General features: G+C 41.4%; 3 protein-coding genes across 23 annotated transcripts in view; 2 read left to right on the top strand and 1 right to left on the bottom strand.

The window, feature by feature from the left end:
* Positions 1–15,751, top strand: part of LOC121645092 (zinc finger protein OZF-like) — a 121,808-nt gene extending 106,057 nt beyond the window's left edge. For 11 of the 21 annotated variants that reach the window (XM_041993431.1, XM_041993429.1, XM_041993430.1 and 8 more), the window contains 2 exons: positions 7,393–7,627; positions 13,923–15,751. In XM_041993431.1, coding sequence (XP_041849365.1) covers positions 7,393–7,627; positions 13,923–15,436 — 1,749 coding nt within the window. In that variant the 3' untranslated portion in view covers positions 15,437–15,751. Of the gene's footprint in view, positions 1–1,451; positions 1,665–7,303; positions 7,628–13,922 lie in introns of those variants that run through there. The other 10 variants (XM_041993432.1, XM_041993447.1, XM_041993449.1 and 7 more) reach the window with 6 other exon arrangements.
* LOC121645114 (zinc finger protein OZF-like) overlaps positions 1–18,380 on the top strand; it is a 352,747-nt gene that overhangs the window by 126,675 nt on the left and 207,692 nt on the right. The window lies entirely within an intron of this gene.
* Positions 1–18,380, bottom strand: part of LOC121645098 (zinc finger protein 420-like) — a 1,096,702-nt gene that overhangs the window by 966,070 nt on the left and 112,252 nt on the right. The window lies entirely within an intron of this gene.

The following is an 18,380-nucleotide window of genomic DNA, read 5'->3' as shown; positions in this document are numbered from 1 at the left end:
ATACTGGACAGATCAATTATGGACAGTCTTTTTCTGATGAGGGACTTGTTTGAGGTTTGTAAATTGTTCTTCTCTTTCTCACTTTCTTTTTCCCAAACCCAGGCAAACCAAACGTGGTAAAACAAAAACAGAAAAACAAAAACAAAAAAAAAATAAAAGAAATAAAAAAGGAAAAGTTAAGTGCTTGGAGTTTGAAGGCTTCGTTCAGACCAGCCTCTTAAAGAGGCCATCATATGTATAGAGTGTAATTTAGATCACATTGTGAACACGTTACAGCCACTATTGTTCACAGTGTAGGAAATTAAAGAGGCCGAAGTATTGGCCCAAATTAAACATCCATGTTGAGAAATGGAAGCAGTGTCTTAACTTTACCAGCAGGGGGCAGTAGAGCAAAGAAGTTTTACCTGATAACGGACTAACTTCAGGACTTAAACATCCTTTACAGCTTTAATTTGTGTCTTTTTATTGCATTGCCTGATTAAGTTGATGGAGCCCATTTCACTGAGAAATGTCAATATTAAAAACAGAAATTAGAATTCTTACATTAAAGCCAGTCAAGTCCTGTATGTAGATTAAATGTGATCAGAGGTCTTCTTAAAGCTGAAAAGTACTGAAGAAATAATGACCAGAAACAAGATGGAGATGCGAATCTCAAACATATTTATTGATTTTTGTGTGACAGAAGTGCTGCATGAGTGTGTGATTGGGTGACTGTGTCAAGTTATGTAATAAATGTACATGTATAGTCCATTTACCAATAATGTACTTAAATGTGTGATTTTAGATTTTATGTTAAGATTCAGAGTCTTCAGAGACTTCCATGTGTAGTTTGTTGTTATAGTTTTTATTTAACATAGTTTATCTGTATGAATAATTAAATCAGTGAATAGTTTATTCAGAACATATTAAAAAGAAAGAAAACAATAGCAAATTGTGTCTCAGATGTAATTAAAAAAATCAACATTTTAAAAGTAGAGTAAGAAGAAATTTAGAATTAGTTTATTTAATGCCAACCCTTTCAAATTTAAAAGAAAATGTAAATTGGCTTGCCCTGTTCTGTTATATATTCATATGTACATATACACACAGAATGATTTAAGATTTTCTTTTGTTTTTTGTTAGTAATTTCCTTACTTTATGTTCTGTTCTGCCTGTGGTCATTTATTTATATGCAAATAGAAATCTAAGACTTTCATCCAAGCAGAAATCCTTTTAAAATCTTAAGTACTTTGAAAGGTTGATTCATGCTTTTATTACACACTAACGGGATTATTGTTGTTCTTTATATGCTGGTGTCACAGGAAACAGGCCTGTCTGTCCTTACCACACACTCCTTACCTGTTGGTGGCGGTAATGCGCATCTATACGTTGTTAGCCAACCGCCAATAAACTGCAGAAGAAGAAGAACAGGAAACAGGCTAGCTGCTTTCCGAGCTGCACTGTTAACGGTTGTGTTGTCGTCTCTCAGCTGAATATTTCAGTTTCAGCAACAATGTCTTCAGTTAAGCATCTGAGAGAGTTTATCAGCGAGCGACTAACTGCTGCTGCTGAAGAAATATTCACAGAGTTTGAAAAAACCATCGTTCAGTACGAAGAAGAGATCGATCGCCAGCGCAGACTGCTGGATGTCACCTGGAAACCACAAAGAAACCTCCACACAGCAGGTAAAAAACAAACTTATGTTAAAGCTGTTTCTTCATAGCTGCAGTTTTATTAATCCAGAGAGAAGAAATGAAGAAATCACCGACATATAAACCAAAATGACTGACAGGCGTTTTTTTTTTTCCAGACTATAATGCGTTATCGACTACAGACTTCGATAAAATTAGAAGAATTTCACAGATTCGGATAAATAACTCATCAACGGAACATTGCTTCTACAAAACCGACACAACACCGCAATCACAGCACCGTAGTATGCGAGCTACAGTTGTATTTCCATCAAAACGAGCTGTCCTTGCGCTGGGCTCTATGCAGAACCTGGACTAAAATATCCTAAAGAACATATAGATTAATTAAAACACAGTTTCCCATTTGTGAAACCTTTATTTGTAAAATGCAAATAATTCTAATAAAAAAAATCAGCACTTCAAGTCTTCAAATCTTTTCTTTCTACGCAGCGTACAGGTTCCTAAAAGAAAAATGTCGCTCAGAGGCTGCAGGTTCTGGGCCATGCAGGTCCGATAACTATAGTGCCGAGCAAATTAGCTCACAGTCATTTAAAGCCGCTCTGTTTCCATTTTCTTCTAAACGCTTGAAAACACAGCTGCAGGTCTTCAGTGCTGCTTCTGTGTTTGTAAAGAACAGGTCATGAGATCAGCCTGCTTCTGTAATCGGACATCCATCAAGGGTTTTTCTTAATTAAGCGGGCTGCAGTAGCGTACCTGTACCAGTAGCGAACCTGTGTCAGTAGCGTACCTGTACCAGTAGCGTACCTGTGTCAGTAGCGTACCTGTACCAGTAGCGTACCTGTGCCAGTAGCGTACCTGTACCAGTAGCGTACCTGTGCCAGTAGCGTACCTGTGTCAGTAGCGTACCTGTGCCAGTAGCGTACCTGTGCCAGTAGCGTACCTGTACCAGTAGCGTACCTGTGTCAGTAGCGTACCTGTACCAGTAGCGTACCTGTACCAGTAGCGTACCTGTGTCAGTAGCGTACCTGTACCAGTAGCGTACCTGTGCCAGTAGCGTACCTGTACCAGTAGCGTACCTGTGCCAGTAGCGTACCTGTGTCAGTAGCGTACCTGTGCCAGTAGCGTACCTGTGCCAGTAGCGTACCTGTACCAGTAGCGTACCTGTGTCAGTAGCGTACCTGTACCAGTAGCGTACCTGTGTCAGTAGCGTACCTGTACCAGTAGCGTACCTGTGTCAGTAGCGTACCTGTACCAGTAGCGTACCTGTGTCAGTAGCGTACCTGTACCAGTAGCGTACCTGTGTCAGTAGCGTACCTGTGTCAGTAGCGTACCTGTGTCAGTAGCGTACCTGTGTCAGTAGCGTAGCTGTACCAGTAGCGTACCTGTACAGTAGCGTACCTGTGTACCAGTAGCGTACCTGTACCAGTAGCGTACCTGTGTCAGTAGCGTACCTGTGCCAGTAGCGTACCTGTGCCAGTAGCGTACCTGTGCCAGTAGCGTACCTGTGTCAGTAGCGTACCTGTGTCAGTAGCGTACCTGTGTCAGTAGCGTACCTGTGTCAGTAGCGTAGCTGTACCAGTAGCGTACCTGTACCAGTAGCGTACCTGTGTCAGTAGCGTACCTGTACCAGTAGCGTACCTGTGTCAGTAGCGTACCTGTACCAGTAGCGTACCTGTACCAGTAGCGAACCTGTGTCAGTAGCGTACCTGTACCAGTAGCGTACCTGTGCCAGTAGCGTACCAGTAGCGTACCTGTGCCAGTAGCGTACCTGTGCCAGTAGCGTACCTGTGCCAGTAGCTTACCTGTGCCAGTAGCGTACCAGTAGCGTACCTGTGTCAGTAGCGTACCTGTGCCAGTAGCGTACCTGTGCCAGTAGCGTACCTGTGCCAGTAGCGTACCTGTACCAGTAGCGTACCTGTGCCAGTAGCGTACCTGTGCCAGTAGCGTACCTGTGTCAGTAGCGTACCTGTACCAGTAGCGTACCTGTGTCAGTAGCGTACCTGTGTCAGTAGCGTAGCTGTACCAGTAGCGTACCTGTGTCAGTAGCGTAGCTGTGTCAGTAGCGTACCTGTGCCAGTAGCGTACCTGTGTCAGTAGCGTACCTGTGTCAGTAGCGTACCTGTGCCAGTAGCGTACCTGTGCCAGTAGCGTACCTGTGCCAGTAGCGTACCTGTGTCAGTAGCGTACCTGTGTCAGTAGCGTACCTGTGTCAGTAGCGTAGCTGTACCAGTAGCGTACCTGTGTCAGCTCTATCCATCTGCAACTTTTGGACATGAAGAAACAAAGATGATAAATACTTGAACAATGGAAAGTCTCCTGTACCTGATGCATGTAGCGATCAAAAGAAGATCAGCTGTTGAAGATGACCTACAGAAACATCCTAATGCTATTTTAAGAAGGAATGGGGTCGAGGAAAATGACTGTGGCTGAGCCAGACTGGAAGATTCAAAGGGCAGTTATGGAGCGCCTTTAAACTGAGGAGGACATGGTTTCTTGTAGACTGGGATTCCTACTCAACACAGAGCTTTTTGGAAAGTACCAAACTCCAGGCTGCCCTGTTTGAAAAAAGATGACCAACTCCACTGAGATCTTGTGAGTAAATCATGAATTCCCAATTTGAATTTATAGTTTCCAGTTAATTTTTTTGTGTACCTTTCATTTAAAAAACATATTGGTAGCATAATATTGGCAGAAATTACTCATCAAATCTGTTGTTTCTTTCCCCCCTTTTTCCCTGGATGTGAGGATTTCAGTGATCTTCAGGCTGATATTGACAAGTGGGCCAGTGAAAGTATCAAAGGTTTACTGTGTAAAAGGTATTTTTGAATTATACCTTTATCTTCTGTAACATCACTACCTTGTTAAGGCAGCATTTACATGTTTAGGTTTTTGGAATCAGGTAATTGTAAGGAACAGGAACCCTTGCATAATGTTATATAATTCAAGATAAAGTTTACTGACACAGTTCCTTTGAAAAGGTTTATTATTTAGTTACTTACTCGTTTAAATGCTGTTATGTAATTGTTGAGTTTTCCAGCATAGAGTAGCTGTTTTGTTACATAAACATTAATAATTAACATTAAACCAGTTTATTAAAAGAAAACATGTTATTTTCTTCTTTAGGACAAAGCAGCTGAAACCAGGGAGGAAAGGCAAAAGAAAAACAAAGAACTTGTCAAATTCGTTCCTGATGATGAAGATGTGGAGGAAAGGCTAAGGGTGAGCATGTATTTCATTAAATCTTATGAAGCTGAAATCCTTTAGGACTCGCTCATTATGTCCAGGATGTTCCGTCTCTCACGTAGCCGGGATTTATGAAAATATCGCAATTTCGTTGTCTTTTAATTTCTATTGTTCAGGCCATCGTCTCAGGTGAGGAGAGGTCTCATTAAACATTTGAGGAAAGGTGTGTCCACATCAAATTTGACGTTGATGCTGAGCTGGACGAGATAATCGCAGACTTGTCAGTTTCTTTTTAGCTGCAAACACCTGTCTCCTGAAGTCTGCTCCATGACCTCCAGGGACAGGGTCAGATTTACCCTAAATGTGCTGCTTTCAGAGGAACGTCAACAGGTAAACTGAGGAAGGATATACATCAAATGTATAGAAAGGAACTTTAGCAGCAAGGACAAGGAAGTTTTCCAGGTGATGGAAGAAGGCTCCCAGAAAGAAACTTTGACCAAACAGGACCTTTTATTGTCTATATGAAACTAGAGGTTTTATATAGAATTAAAGGGCTACTACAACACTTAGTATGGGTAAAACAACAGAGTGCCTCTAATTTATAGATGCACATCTATACAAAAGAAACTTTTATTGACGTGGGGTGAAGAAGGTCTAGTCTGAGCACAGATGGGAGGTCAGGAATGAGCGTGGTCTGAAATGATGCACACTTTCATGGAAAGAAGTCAGATGACAGAAATAAACTTTCAAATAGGCTAATGAAGATGAAGCATGGATAAAAGCATATCTATATAATAATAATTCTTTATCCCGGGCTGAATACGGAATATGAATTAATATACGTCTGTCTAACACAGGAACACCACAGGCTCTGGAGGAGAGAAGCAGCATGACACGGAGGAGGCTGTGGAGGAGGCTGATCAGGACCAGATGGAAGAAAAGAGAAAAGCCGTCACTACTTCTGAAAGAAGAGCATAAACACAAGAAACATTTATGAATTGATAATGCTTTGATCTGTCTTTTTTATAGTGAGAAACAAGCGCTTGTCATGCAAATACTGCTTGAAATGTAGAAAAGGGGCTTTCTGTAAACATTGTTATAAGGAAAAAAGTAAGATTTTAAAGTTCACAAACTTTTCTTTAATTTTTTTTAATATTGCAGATGAATATTATCTTGTGTCTGAAAGATTCTGTCCAGTTTAGTTGGAAGTGTCATGTGTTTTTCTTTCTTTTCTAGATCAGCGAGAAAAACAAAATGCCACAGACGGGAAAGGTTGTCCAACCTAAAATTTCAATAATTTCGTTTTCACAAACAGAATAAAGATTTTACAAACCAGAAACTGTGTTTTCATGAGTATATATATATATGTTGTTTAGGATATTTTAGTCCCGGTTTGAAGAGTCTAGATGTTTTTTATCAGGAGCTGTCTATTGTGGTCTAGATTGCTGCAAATTCATTGGAATCAACCTTTACACATTCAGTGAATCAGAAGCTAACTTCAGCTTTGTCAATAGCAGAAGAGTCCTGTTTCAATAGCACCTGCGGCTTAGAGGACGAGCACAGTCTTGAAAACATTGTTTAAGTCGAGTTGATAGGTCACCTAGGTCACCATTTCTGATAGCTTATCATAGTCAAAACCGTGTCAACAGATGTCATTGTGCTTGCATAATGACAGTAAAGATCTTGAATTTTTAACTGAATAAATTCTCTGTACAATATTAAATATCACGCCTTTGATCATGCTTGTAATTACATACTTATGAGGGAGAAGAAAAGCAGCGTTTTTTTTCTGTCCAAGGAGAGCCTTCAGTATTTACACATAGGAGTAGAAAGAAGTAACTTCAGTTTGACTTCTTGGGAAATGTTGGTGCACCTATATATATATATATATATATATATATATATATATATATATATATATATGTCTTTAAATAACTTGTTGTCTTAACTGTGTTTGTTGGTGATAGAAATGGTTTTACTAAGCTGGCAGCTGAGATTCTGGACTTTGTGTGGATACCACACATGTTTATAGTTACATCTACAGATTTGACACTATACCATGAAACAAGATGTTAACCCTTAACTCACGGCAGCGGAGGCTGAAAATTAAAGTTTAGAGAAATTATACGCCAGAAACCTGGATAATGAAACACTGAAGGTGCATGGATGGAAGTTATTGTGCATATTGTGAATATTTCTCTCTCCTCACCATCTAGAAGCTGTGAGATTCTCATCCTGCTTTCTGTCTGTTCACCTGATGCTGATATTCATCACATATTGTTCCTTCTGTGTTTAGAATATATATACATATATATATATATATATATATTTATATGTATATATATATATATTTATATGTGTGTATGTATATATATATGTGTGTGTGTGTGTATATGTATATGTGTGTATATATATATATGTGTGTGTGTGTGTATATGTACTGACTATTCTATTCATTAATAACCTCCTTCTGTTATTTGTCTCTGCAGACGTCCAGCAGCAACATGACTGTGAAGAGGAGGAAGTTCTTGCTGACCAGCAGCTCTTTAAACAGGACATGAGCTCCAGTCTGGACCAGGAGGAACCAGAACCTCTACAGATCCAAGAGGACCAGGAGGAAGTCCACATCAGTCAGGAGGGAGAGCAGCTTGTTCTGAAGGATGAGACTGACATGGTGGTTCAGTGCAAGTCTGAGTCTGAAGAAATGTTCACAGAGTTTCAAAACACCAGCATCCAGTACGAGGAGGAACCCGATCATCAGCCCAGATTGTTGAATATCATCATGAAACCTCAAATAAGGTTACACAAAACAGGTACGTAAACCTTCAGTGGTCTTAATGAACTAACAATACAAAGAGACCAGTGTAAATGTTTATTTTTAGTAGGATAGGTGGAAATTATGGATAATCTTTTATTAAAAATAAATGACTTTGGAATACTTTTGTTAGCAAGAGCGAACATTTGTGGCATGTACCTGCGCTCTGATGAGCCAAGGTGTGGCTTTTAGTCCGTAAGGATCGAGCCTTGCTTAGGACTCCAGTATGATACAGGGCTGAGAGGTCATTCAGGAAGATCCCTGCAATTTTCCCACCCAGTCTTACAATCCCTGCAATCTGATCTTGTTTCTGATGGAAAGAGAGCCGTACCAACAGATAAAAGATAAAGTTAAAAGGGATTCAGTAAAACAAGAGAAAAACATTTGCATAAAAAGTCCTGTCAACATTACAACTGTGAAGCTTTCAAGCTCTCTCTGTTGTACAATATCACCATATAAGAAGCAAATGTTTCTTTGGTTAAATATTAGGGCTGTCAAAAATAACACGGTAACGGCGGTGACTAATTTATAGTAATTAGTTGTCAATAGTTTTAATGCAGTTAATGCGTGTGCAACATAACAAGCCCCATACATTCGTCATTTCTCCATGATGACGGCGGGACGTGGAGGGCGAGATGGAAAAGATGAGCCGACTGGCTCTGTGGATGGATTTGATAATAAACTCAAGAGAAATGGAGCAACCCATGGACGTCGTCCTCGTGGAGAATGAGGGTTTTAACACTAACTCTTTTCCCGATAAGAGGGTTCCACGTCCGCACTTTCCCCATATTCATTTTTAGACTTATCCTGCGTTTTGCGCCAACGTGTCTGTTCTAGTGGATCTCTGGTCATCTTTGTTTATGCAGCAGCTGCTTCCTCCTCTCATGTTGTTCCATAAATCATGATTCAAGTTGTCAGATCAGCTGATCGGCTTTTCTTTCTTGTTGCGTTTGTTTATGGTTCAACTGAGAAGGAGGAAACTAATGGTTCATGGTTCACACCAGCACTTATTTACCTTAAAGTATTGTTATTGGCAGGACCTTCTCTAACACAGTAAGGCAAGGCAAGGCAAATTTATTTGTATAGCACATTTCATGTACAAGACAATTCAAAGTACATAAATACAGCAAGGTGCAGGTAAAGAAAAAAAAACCCAAAGAAAACAAAGATTAAAAAAGATAAAACTGATTACATAAAAACAGCAGAAAAAAGCTCAGATAAAGAAATAAAGTTAAGGTTTCAGCGTAAACGAACCAAATGCAGATCTGGATAAAAACTAGTGAAATGCAGCAGAGAACAGGTGGGTCTTCAACCTTGATTTAAATAAACTAAGTGTTTCAGCTGATCTGAGGCTTTCTGGGAGTTTGTTCCAGACATGTGGAGCATAGAAGCTGAATGCTGCTTCTCCATGTCTGGTTTTGACTCTGGGAATTGATAAGAAACTGGATCCAGATGACCTGAGGGTTCTGGTAGGTTCATACTGGGTCAAGAGGTCACTGATGTATTTTGGTCCTAAACCATTCAGAGCTTTATAGACCAGCAGCAGAACTTTAAAGTCTATTCTCTGACAAACAGGCAGCCAGTGTAAAGACCTCAGAGATGGACTGATGTGGTCCACTCTCTTAGTCTTAGTGAGGACTTGAGCAGCAGAGTTCTGAATAAGCTGCAGGTGTCTAATTGATTTTTTAGGTAGAACCTGTAAAAACACTGTTACAATAATCAAGCCGACTAAAGATGAAAGCATGGACTAGTTTTTCCAGGTCCTGCTGAGACATCATATCTTTTACCCTTGATATGTTAAGGTGATAGTAGGCTGACTTTATAATTCCCTTAATGTGTTTCTCAAAGTTAAGGTCTGAGTCCATCAATACACCCAGATTTCTGGCCTGGTTGGTGGTTTTTAGTTGTATAGACTGAAGCTCTGTGGTGACACTTAATCATTTCTCTTTGGCTCCAAAAAACATCACCTCAGTTTTGTTTTTGTTTAACTGGAGAAAGTTCAGACACATCCAGTCATTAATCTCCTCAATGCATTTCCCAAGAACCTCTACAGGGCCTCAATCTCTTGGTGACATTGTAATATAAACCTGTGTGTCATCTGCGTAGCTATGGTAACTAATGTTGTTTTTCTTTATAATCTGTACCAGTGGGAGCATGTAGATGTTAAACAGAAGAGGCCCCAGGATGGAACCTTGGGGAACTCCAAATGTAATTCTTGTCTGCTCAGATGTAAAATTACTTTTTGACACAAAGTATTTTCTATTCTCTAAATAAGATTTAAACCAGAGTAGTGCAGTGCCAGAGAGAACCACCCAGTTCTCCAGTCTTTTAAGTAATATATTGTGGTCGACTGTATCAAATGCAGCACTGAGGTCCAGTAAGACTAAGATTGACATTTTTCCATTGTCTGTGTTCAAACATATGTCATTAATGACTTTGGTCAGAGAAGTCTCAGTGCTGTGGTGCTGTCTAAAACCTGACTGGAAGACATTGTAGCAGTTGTTTTGTGTTAAAAAGTCGTTTAGTTGATGAAAAACGGCTTTTTCAATTATCTTACTTAGAAAAGGAAGATTTGAGATCGGCCTGTAGTTGCTCATTTGTGTCTTGTCTAGATTGTCCCTTTTTAGCAAAGGTTTGATTACAGCTGTTTTTAGAAGCTCTGGGAAGACACCTGAAATTAAAGATAAGTTAACAATCTGTAACAGATCTGGCTCAAGAGTTCTTGAGACCTTTTTGAAAAGGCCTGTGGTCAGGATGTCCAAGCAGCAAGAGGAGTAGTTCAACTAACTTATGATATCGCCTAGATCTTTGCTGCTAATGGGATTAAACTGTGTCATGGTGTTTAATGTTTTCAATGGACACAGTATATTTATTGAACCTGTTGCTGCTGATGAACCAACTGTTTGTCTGATATTCTGGATTTTTTCTGTGAAGAATTTGGCGAAGTCATTGCAGGCCTTGGTGGAACAGAGTTCAGGTGCTATTGACACAGGAGGGTTTGTTAATCTGTCGACAATAGCGAATAAGACCCGAGCATTATGATAGTTTTTGCTAATAACGTCAGAGAAATAGGACTTTCTTGCATTCCTGTAGATTATAAGAGTGAAGTTTCTCTTCATACATGTCATAATTAACCTGTAGATGTGTTTTTCTCCATTTACGCTCTGCTTTCCGACACTCTTTTTCCATTTTACACCAATGTGGAATTTCCCCATGGTGACCTTTTCCTCCCAGAGACAACTTTCACCTTAACAGGAGCAACAGCATCCATAATACTTAACATTTTAACATTAAAACTAGTGGCAAGCTCATTGGCTGAACCCCCTGACTTCAATTATAAGATCATCACTTTTATCAAAGTTTCTTCATCAATATTAGCTGTTAAATGTCAGTCGTCACATCTGGTGGTTTTATGACAGAAATTATCACCATTGAGACAATTGTTAAATTCTGAATTATGATCTAGAACATGGTAGAGATTATTTAGAAGAAGATATAAAATAACATTATATGCTGCATTTACTGACCATTGGGCATCTGGTGTTTACCCAAGGGATAGTAAGTTAACAGCAAATATATGTAAGCATTGGTTCATTCTGTTGATACAGTAAAGAAAACGGGCAAATTTCAGGCATAGTCGCAATTTTCCATCCATTCATCCATTGTCTGCCACTTATCCGGAGTTTGGTCACAGGGGCAGCTGCCTAAGCAGTGAAACCCAGACTTCCCTCTACCCGGCCACATTCACCAGCTTGTCCAAGGGGATCCTGAGGTGTTTCCAGGCCAACCGAAAGATGTAGTCTGTCTAGCGTGTCCTGGGTCTTCCCCGGGGCCTCTTTCCGCTGGGATGTGCCCAGAACACCTCACCAGGGAGGCATCCAGGAGGCATCCTAACCAGATGCCCGAGCCACCTCATCTGGCTCCTCTGGATGTGGAGGAGCAGCGACTCTACTCTGAGCCCCTCCCGGATCACCAAGCTTCTCACCCTATCTCCAGGGAGAGCCCGGCCACCCTGGAGAGAAAACTCATTTCGGCCGCTTGTATTCACGCTCTAGTTCTTTCGGTCACAACCCACAGTTCGTGACCACAGGTAAGAGTCGGAACATAGATCGACTGGTAAATCGAGAGCCTTGCCTTTTGGCTCAGCTCCCTCTTCACCACGACAGACCGATACAGATGCACTGCTCCGCCTGTCAACGTCCTGCTCCATCCTTCCCTCACTCGCGACAATACCCCATGATACGTGAACTCCTCCACTTGGGACAGGACCTCATTGCCCACCTGGAGAAGGCACTCCACCCTTTTCTGTCTTAGGACCATGGTCTCGGATTTGGAGGTGCTGATTCCCATTCCAGCTGCTTCACACTCGGCTGCAAATCACTCCAGTGAGAGCTGAAGATCACGGCCTGATGAAGCCAACAGAACCACATCCGCAAAGAGCAGAGACCCAATCCTGAGGCCACCAAACTGGATGCCCTCAACACCTCAGCTGCGCCTAGAAATTCTGTCCATAAAAGTTATGAACAGAATTGGGGACAAAGGGCAGCCTTGGCAGAGTCCAACCATAACCGGAAACGACTGATTTTCTGCCGGCAATGTGGACCAAGCTCTGACACCGGTCGTACAGGGACTGGACAGCTCGTACAAGGAGTCCGGCACTCCATACTTCCGGAGTATCCCCCACAGGAGTCCCCAGGGAACACGGTCGAATGCCTTCTCCAAGTCCACAAAGCACATGTAGACTGGTTCAGCTAACTCCTATGCCCACTCCAAGACCCTGAAGAGAGTGTAGAGCTGGTCCACTGTTTCATGACCGGGACGGAAACCACAATGCTCCTCCTCAATCTGAGGTTCGACTATCCGACGGACCGTCCTCTCCAGCACCCCTGAATAGACCTTACCAGGGAGGCTGAGGAGTGTGATCCCCGTGTAGTTGGAGCACACCCTCCGGTCCCCCTTTTTGAAGAGGGGGACCACCAGCCCAGTCTGCCAGTCCAGGGGGACTGTCCCCGATGTCCATGCAATGCTGCAGAGGTGTGTCAGCAAAGACAGCCCTACAGCATCCAGAGCCTTAAGGAACTCTGGGCAGACCTCATCCACCCTTGAGGCCTTGCCACCGAGGAACTTTTTAACCACCTCAACCCCAGAAATGGGAGAGCCAACACCAGGGTCCCCAGACTCTTCTTCCTCATCGGAGAGGTGTTGGTGGGATTGAGAAGGTCTTTGAAATATTCCCTCCACCGCTTCACAGCGTCCCAAGTCGAGCAACCCCCCATCCTCACTGTACACAGTGTTGACGGAGTACTGCTTTTCCCTCCTGAGCCGCTGGAAGGTGGACCAGAATCTCCTCGAAGCCGTCCGGAAGTCATTCTCCATGGCCTCTCCAAACTCCTCCCATGCCCGAGTTTTTGCCTTAGCAACCGCCAAACCCTCTTCCAAGGACTCCAAAAAGGGTGGGTATGCAAAACTGCTGTTCGGTGTATAAGATCAAACAACACGTCCCTAGACCTAGCTTCTGTAGCTTAGGATCAGACCGCCAAGGTCAGTGCCTTTGGCCACCACCCAGGTCACAATGCATCCGACCCCTATGGCCCCTCCTGCAGGTGGTGAACCCATGGGGGGGGGCATGTCACTCTTTCAAGCTGAGCCCGAATGCGCCCCATGGACAAAGGCCTGGCCACCAAGCGCTCGTCTCCATTCCCCACCTTCAGAAAGGGACCCCAGTGACCCACGTTCGGGCAAGGGAAACCTGGGACCATAATTTGTCGTCATCATAGGGGTGATTTGAGCCGCTCTTCATCTGTTCCCTCCCCTAGACGTATGTTTGCCATGGGTGACCATACCATTCTTTGTCTACATGGTAGCCAATGTGGCCTGAGATTTTAGCTCGTGTAGCCAAATGGTTTACGTTTTGGTTATTTGGTTGGGTGTTTGAATGTTCCTCATATAGAAAACATGGCTTATGGACTTGATGAATTGTTTCTAGTTATTTATTATTTGAGATATACGGTAAGGCCCAATCAATCAAGATCTCATGGTAAATGACTCTGTGTACTTTTTGTTTACAATATAAAGGTGAGCTGTCATTTAGCAACAGTTGCCTAATAAATAATTTGTTTAGCTCCATCAGCTATCTGGATTTTTATTCTTTAATCTACCAAACCTTGTTTTGTTAAAGTTAGCGACATTATTAGTAGCAGGTGTAGTTTTATAATCTCCTTTACCACTGTTCTGTCTATTGGGAGACCAGTTTCACATTGTATGGTATTCATTGTGTCCCTTTGTCCTTCTAGACGTCCCACACCATCATCTCTGTAAGGAGGAGGAAGAGGATCTCACCAACCAGCAGCTCTGTAACCAGGAGAGGAACTGTGGTATGGACCAGGATGAACCAGAGCCTCCACAGATGAAAGTGGGGCAGGAGCAGCAATCCACCAATCATGAGGGAGATCAGCTTGTTCTGAAGCAGGAGACTGAAACTTTTATAGCGACTCCTAATAATGAGGACGGTGATCACATGGAACCAGAACCAAACAGTAACCAGCTCTTCTTTAACAACTCTCTTCTGGCAGAGCGTCATGTTCAGGAAGCAAACAGGGATGTTTTCTCAGCGTCTGTTATAAATACAGAGCAGGAGATGGACAGCACAAACAGAAGTCACACTAACAACAAAGGAAACTCTTCCAGTTTAGGAAATTATGGTAAAAATTACAAAGATAAAAAGATTTGTGGAAAAGCCTTAAAGGAAAAGTCACCGGTGAGGAAACATGACTCTGGCAGCACTGGTGAAAAACCCTTTTCTTGTAATGAGTGTGGAAAATGTTTTAGAGACAGAAAAAGTGTTAATGTTCACATGAGAATCCACACAGGTGAGAAACCATATTCTTGTAAAATGTGTGAAAAAAGTTTCAGTGACAGTAGCGGTTTAATTTCCCACATGAGAACTCACACAGGTGAAAAGCCGTACGCTTGTAATGTATGTGGAAAATGTTATAGGCAGAGAACCAAACTGACTGTTCACATGAGAACCCACACAGGTGAGAAGCCATATTCTTGTAATGTATGTGGGAAAGATTTCAAGGAAAGTGGTAAGTTGACTGTTCACATGAAAATCCACACAGGTGACAGGCCGTATTCCTGTGAAATATGTGGTAAATTTTTCAGGTTAAGTGGTGCTTTGACTGTTCACATGAGAACCCACACAGGCGAGAAGCCGTATTCTTGTAAAATATGTGGGAAATGTTTTAAGGAAAATGGTACTTTGACTGTTCACATGAGAACCCACACAGGTGAGAAGCCGTATTCTTGTAAAATATGTGGGAAATGTTTTAAGGAAAATGGTACTTTGACTATTCACATGAGAACCCACACAGGTGAGAAGCCGTATTCTTGTAAAATATGTGGGAAATGTTTCGGGAAACGTTATGCTTTGACTAGTCACATGAGAACCCACACAGATGAGAAGCCATATTCTTGTAAAACATGTGGGAAATGTTTCAAGGAACGTAGTACTTTGACTATTCACATGAGAACCCACACAGGTGAGAAGCCATATTCTTGCAAAATATGTGGGAATTGTTTCAAGGAACGTGGTACTTTGACTATTCACATGAGAACCCACACAGGTGAGAAGCCATTTTCTTGTAAAATATGTGGGAAATGTTTCAGGAACAGTAGTGCTTTGAGTGTTCATATGAGAACCCACACAGGTGAGAAGCCGTACGCTTGTAATGTATGTGGAAAATGTTATACACAGAGAGCTAAATTTACCGCTCACATGAGAACCCACACAGGTGAGAAGCTTTAATCCTGCATGTGGTAAAGTTACGTAAACATGAAGGGATCAGGGACCATGTGGGAAGGCATAGATGTCCCCATGTTCTTCACTGTGCTGCCTCTAGCACTTCAGCTTTGCTTTGTAGAAAATGGAGCGTAAAGATGTTACGTTTATGTTGGAGTTTAACCAAACAATGTTCAGTACAACTGTTTCAGATTTTCTCTTGTTTCATAGCTGTTTATGTGGGTTGTTTGCTGTTTTTTGTGCTGCCTTTTGTCAGGTTGTCTTTGTAAATAAGAATTCAGTTAAACATATCTAGTTTAATGAAGGCTTATACTGATCTTTTCTGGGGCTTCATTCTGATTCTTAGAAAAATGGGAGTCATCGGCTGAAGTTAGCCCCTCCTTGCTCTAGCTAACTTTCCAATGTGTAACATCAGTTCTGAGGATTATGGGATTTCTGCGTCATGTTTAAGGAGAGCTGCATGTGCTGCAGGGCTGAGAGCAACACATTCATTTCATGAAGATGGAAAGAGTATATTGTTTAAATGTTTATTACCTACAGCTGTGCAACTTTACGGACCATGTAAAGCTGCACAGCTCCCACATGTGAACTCACACTGGGTGTATTCTTGTAAAATAAGTGGGGAATGTTTCACCAGGAAGCAAGGCAGGAGTGACAGCTTGGTCAGCGGGGGGTTGGTGTAGTCACGAATCCTGAGACAAGCGTGCGATCTGGTCAGGATGCACCTCCCAGGGATGGTGTTTTTAAAATGTCAGACAGGGAACACCTTAGGGCAGACTCGGGACAGGGATCTCTGCTCAGACTGTTGCTTTGTGACCTGGTTCAGGATGATTAGAAAATGGAAGCTACCATCATTGACGGGTCTGAGAAGTTGCCCACTGACACTCTGTTTGGACTTTTCAATTATTGTTTTCTCAAAGTTTGATCAACCTCAATAAAACGCTGGTGAAACCAGGAGCAGTAGTGTGTAACTCTGTGGGATAAGCTGTGATGGATAACTTAACCTTTAGGTGATCTACTGAAGTTTTCTAGGCCTTTATATCCTGTCCAGGAACTTTACAATCCAGCCACAAAATGATGTTTCTGATGCACGGTGGCGCCAAAAAGCAGCTGAGTTGGTTTAGTGAGGACAGCGGGTAAATAGTAGCAGGAATAACTGGAAATGAAGAAAAATGGAAATATGTGAATAGATTTTGTTGTGTGTTTGTTTCAATACCAATATTTTTTTCTCCTGAAAGCCAAGACTTGAGAGAATGGTGTGCAGATGAGAAAAGGTTTGGTCACTGTTGATCTGTGTGTTATTTCTACAAAGTTCTGTTAGTAATAAATTCTGCTTTCTTCTTCTGGTCGGCCTTTATGCTGCTAAATCTATTCATACATTCATTTTACATGATTTTAGCCTCATTATCTGACAGCTGAGGCTGGAAACATCATGCCTGGATGTTGGCTTGGATTAAAGGGGTTGAGCGTCTATGTGCCTTTGTACATTAAAAACCTAGGTAAACCAAAAATGGTAAAACAAAAAAAGAAAAGGAAATTGCTTGGAGTTTGAAGGCTTCGTTCAGACCAGCCTCTTAAAGAAGCCATCATATGTATAGAGAGTAATTTAGATCACAATGTGAACACATTACAGCCACTATTGTTCACAGTGTAGGAAATTAAAGAGACCGAAGTATTGGCCCAGATTAAACAGCCATGTTGACAAATGGAAGCAGTGTCTTAACTTTACCAGCAGAGGGCAGTAGAGCAGAGAAGTTACCTGATAACAGACTAACTTCAGGACTTAAACATCCTTTACAGCTTTAAATGTGTCTTTTTACTGCATTGCCTGATTAAGTTGATGGAGCCCTTTTTTTTCAGCCCATTTCACTGAGAAATGTCCATCCATCTATTATCTATATTTATTCATTTGTCCAAGGAAGGGTCATGTGGAAGCTGGAGCCTAACCCAGCATTTTAGCAGGTGAGAGGCAGGGTCCACCCTGGACGCAGGACCAACACAGAGAGACAAACAACCATTCGCACTCAATCACTCCTAGGGAGAATTTTGATTGATCAGTTAACTTGACATGCATGTCTTTGGATGGTGGGAGGAAGCTGGAGAACCCGGAGGGAACCCACGCTTACATGGGGAGAACCTGCAAACTCCACAGAGAAAGGCCGCTGCTCGAGCCTCCCCCTAGCTGAGGCTCGAACCAGCGACCCTCTTGCTGTGAGGCGGTGGTGCTAACCACCACATTACCTTGCCACCCCATTTCACTGAGATATGCGAATTTTTAAAAACAGAAATTTAAATTCTTACATCAAAGCCAGTCAAGTCTTATATGTAGATTAAATGTGATCAGAGGTGTTCTTACATAAAGCTGAAAAGTACTGAAGAAATAATGACCATAAACAAGATGGAGATGCAAATCTCAAAAATATTTATTTTTGTGATAGAAGTGCTGCATGGGTGTGTGACAGGGTGAATGTGTCAAGTAATGTAATAAATGTGCATGTATAGTCCATTTACCAATAATATACTTAAATGTGTGATTTTAGATTTTATGTTCAGACTCAGAGTGGACTTCCATGTGTAGTTTGTAGTTATAGTTTGTAGTTTATCTGTATGGATAGTTAAATTAATGAATAGTTTATTCAGAACATATTAAAAAGAAAGACAAACAATAGCAAATCGTGTCTCAGATGTAATAAAAAAATGAAAATTTTAAAAACAGACTAAGAAGAAATTTAGAATTAGCTTATTTACCCTTTCAAATTCAAACGGAAAATGTAAACTGATTTGCCCATTATGTTATATAATCATATGTACATATACACAATGATTTGATATATAATTTTTTTTTTTTTTTTAATTTTGTTACTTTAGTTAACTGATACTCTGTTTTGCCAGTGGCCACTTATTTACTTATAAAAGAATTTATAGTTCAGTTAGATTTATCTTGGAACAT

The sequence above is a fragment of the Melanotaenia boesemani genome, chromosome 8 (genome assembly GCF_017639745.1).
Source record: "Melanotaenia boesemani isolate fMelBoe1 chromosome 8, fMelBoe1.pri, whole genome shotgun sequence".
In the NCBI taxonomy this organism is placed as follows: domain Eukaryota; kingdom Metazoa; phylum Chordata; class Actinopteri; order Atheriniformes; family Melanotaeniidae; genus Melanotaenia; species Melanotaenia boesemani.
Note: the sequence above shows the minus strand (reverse complement) of the source record. Positions and strands in the feature narration are given on the sequence as shown.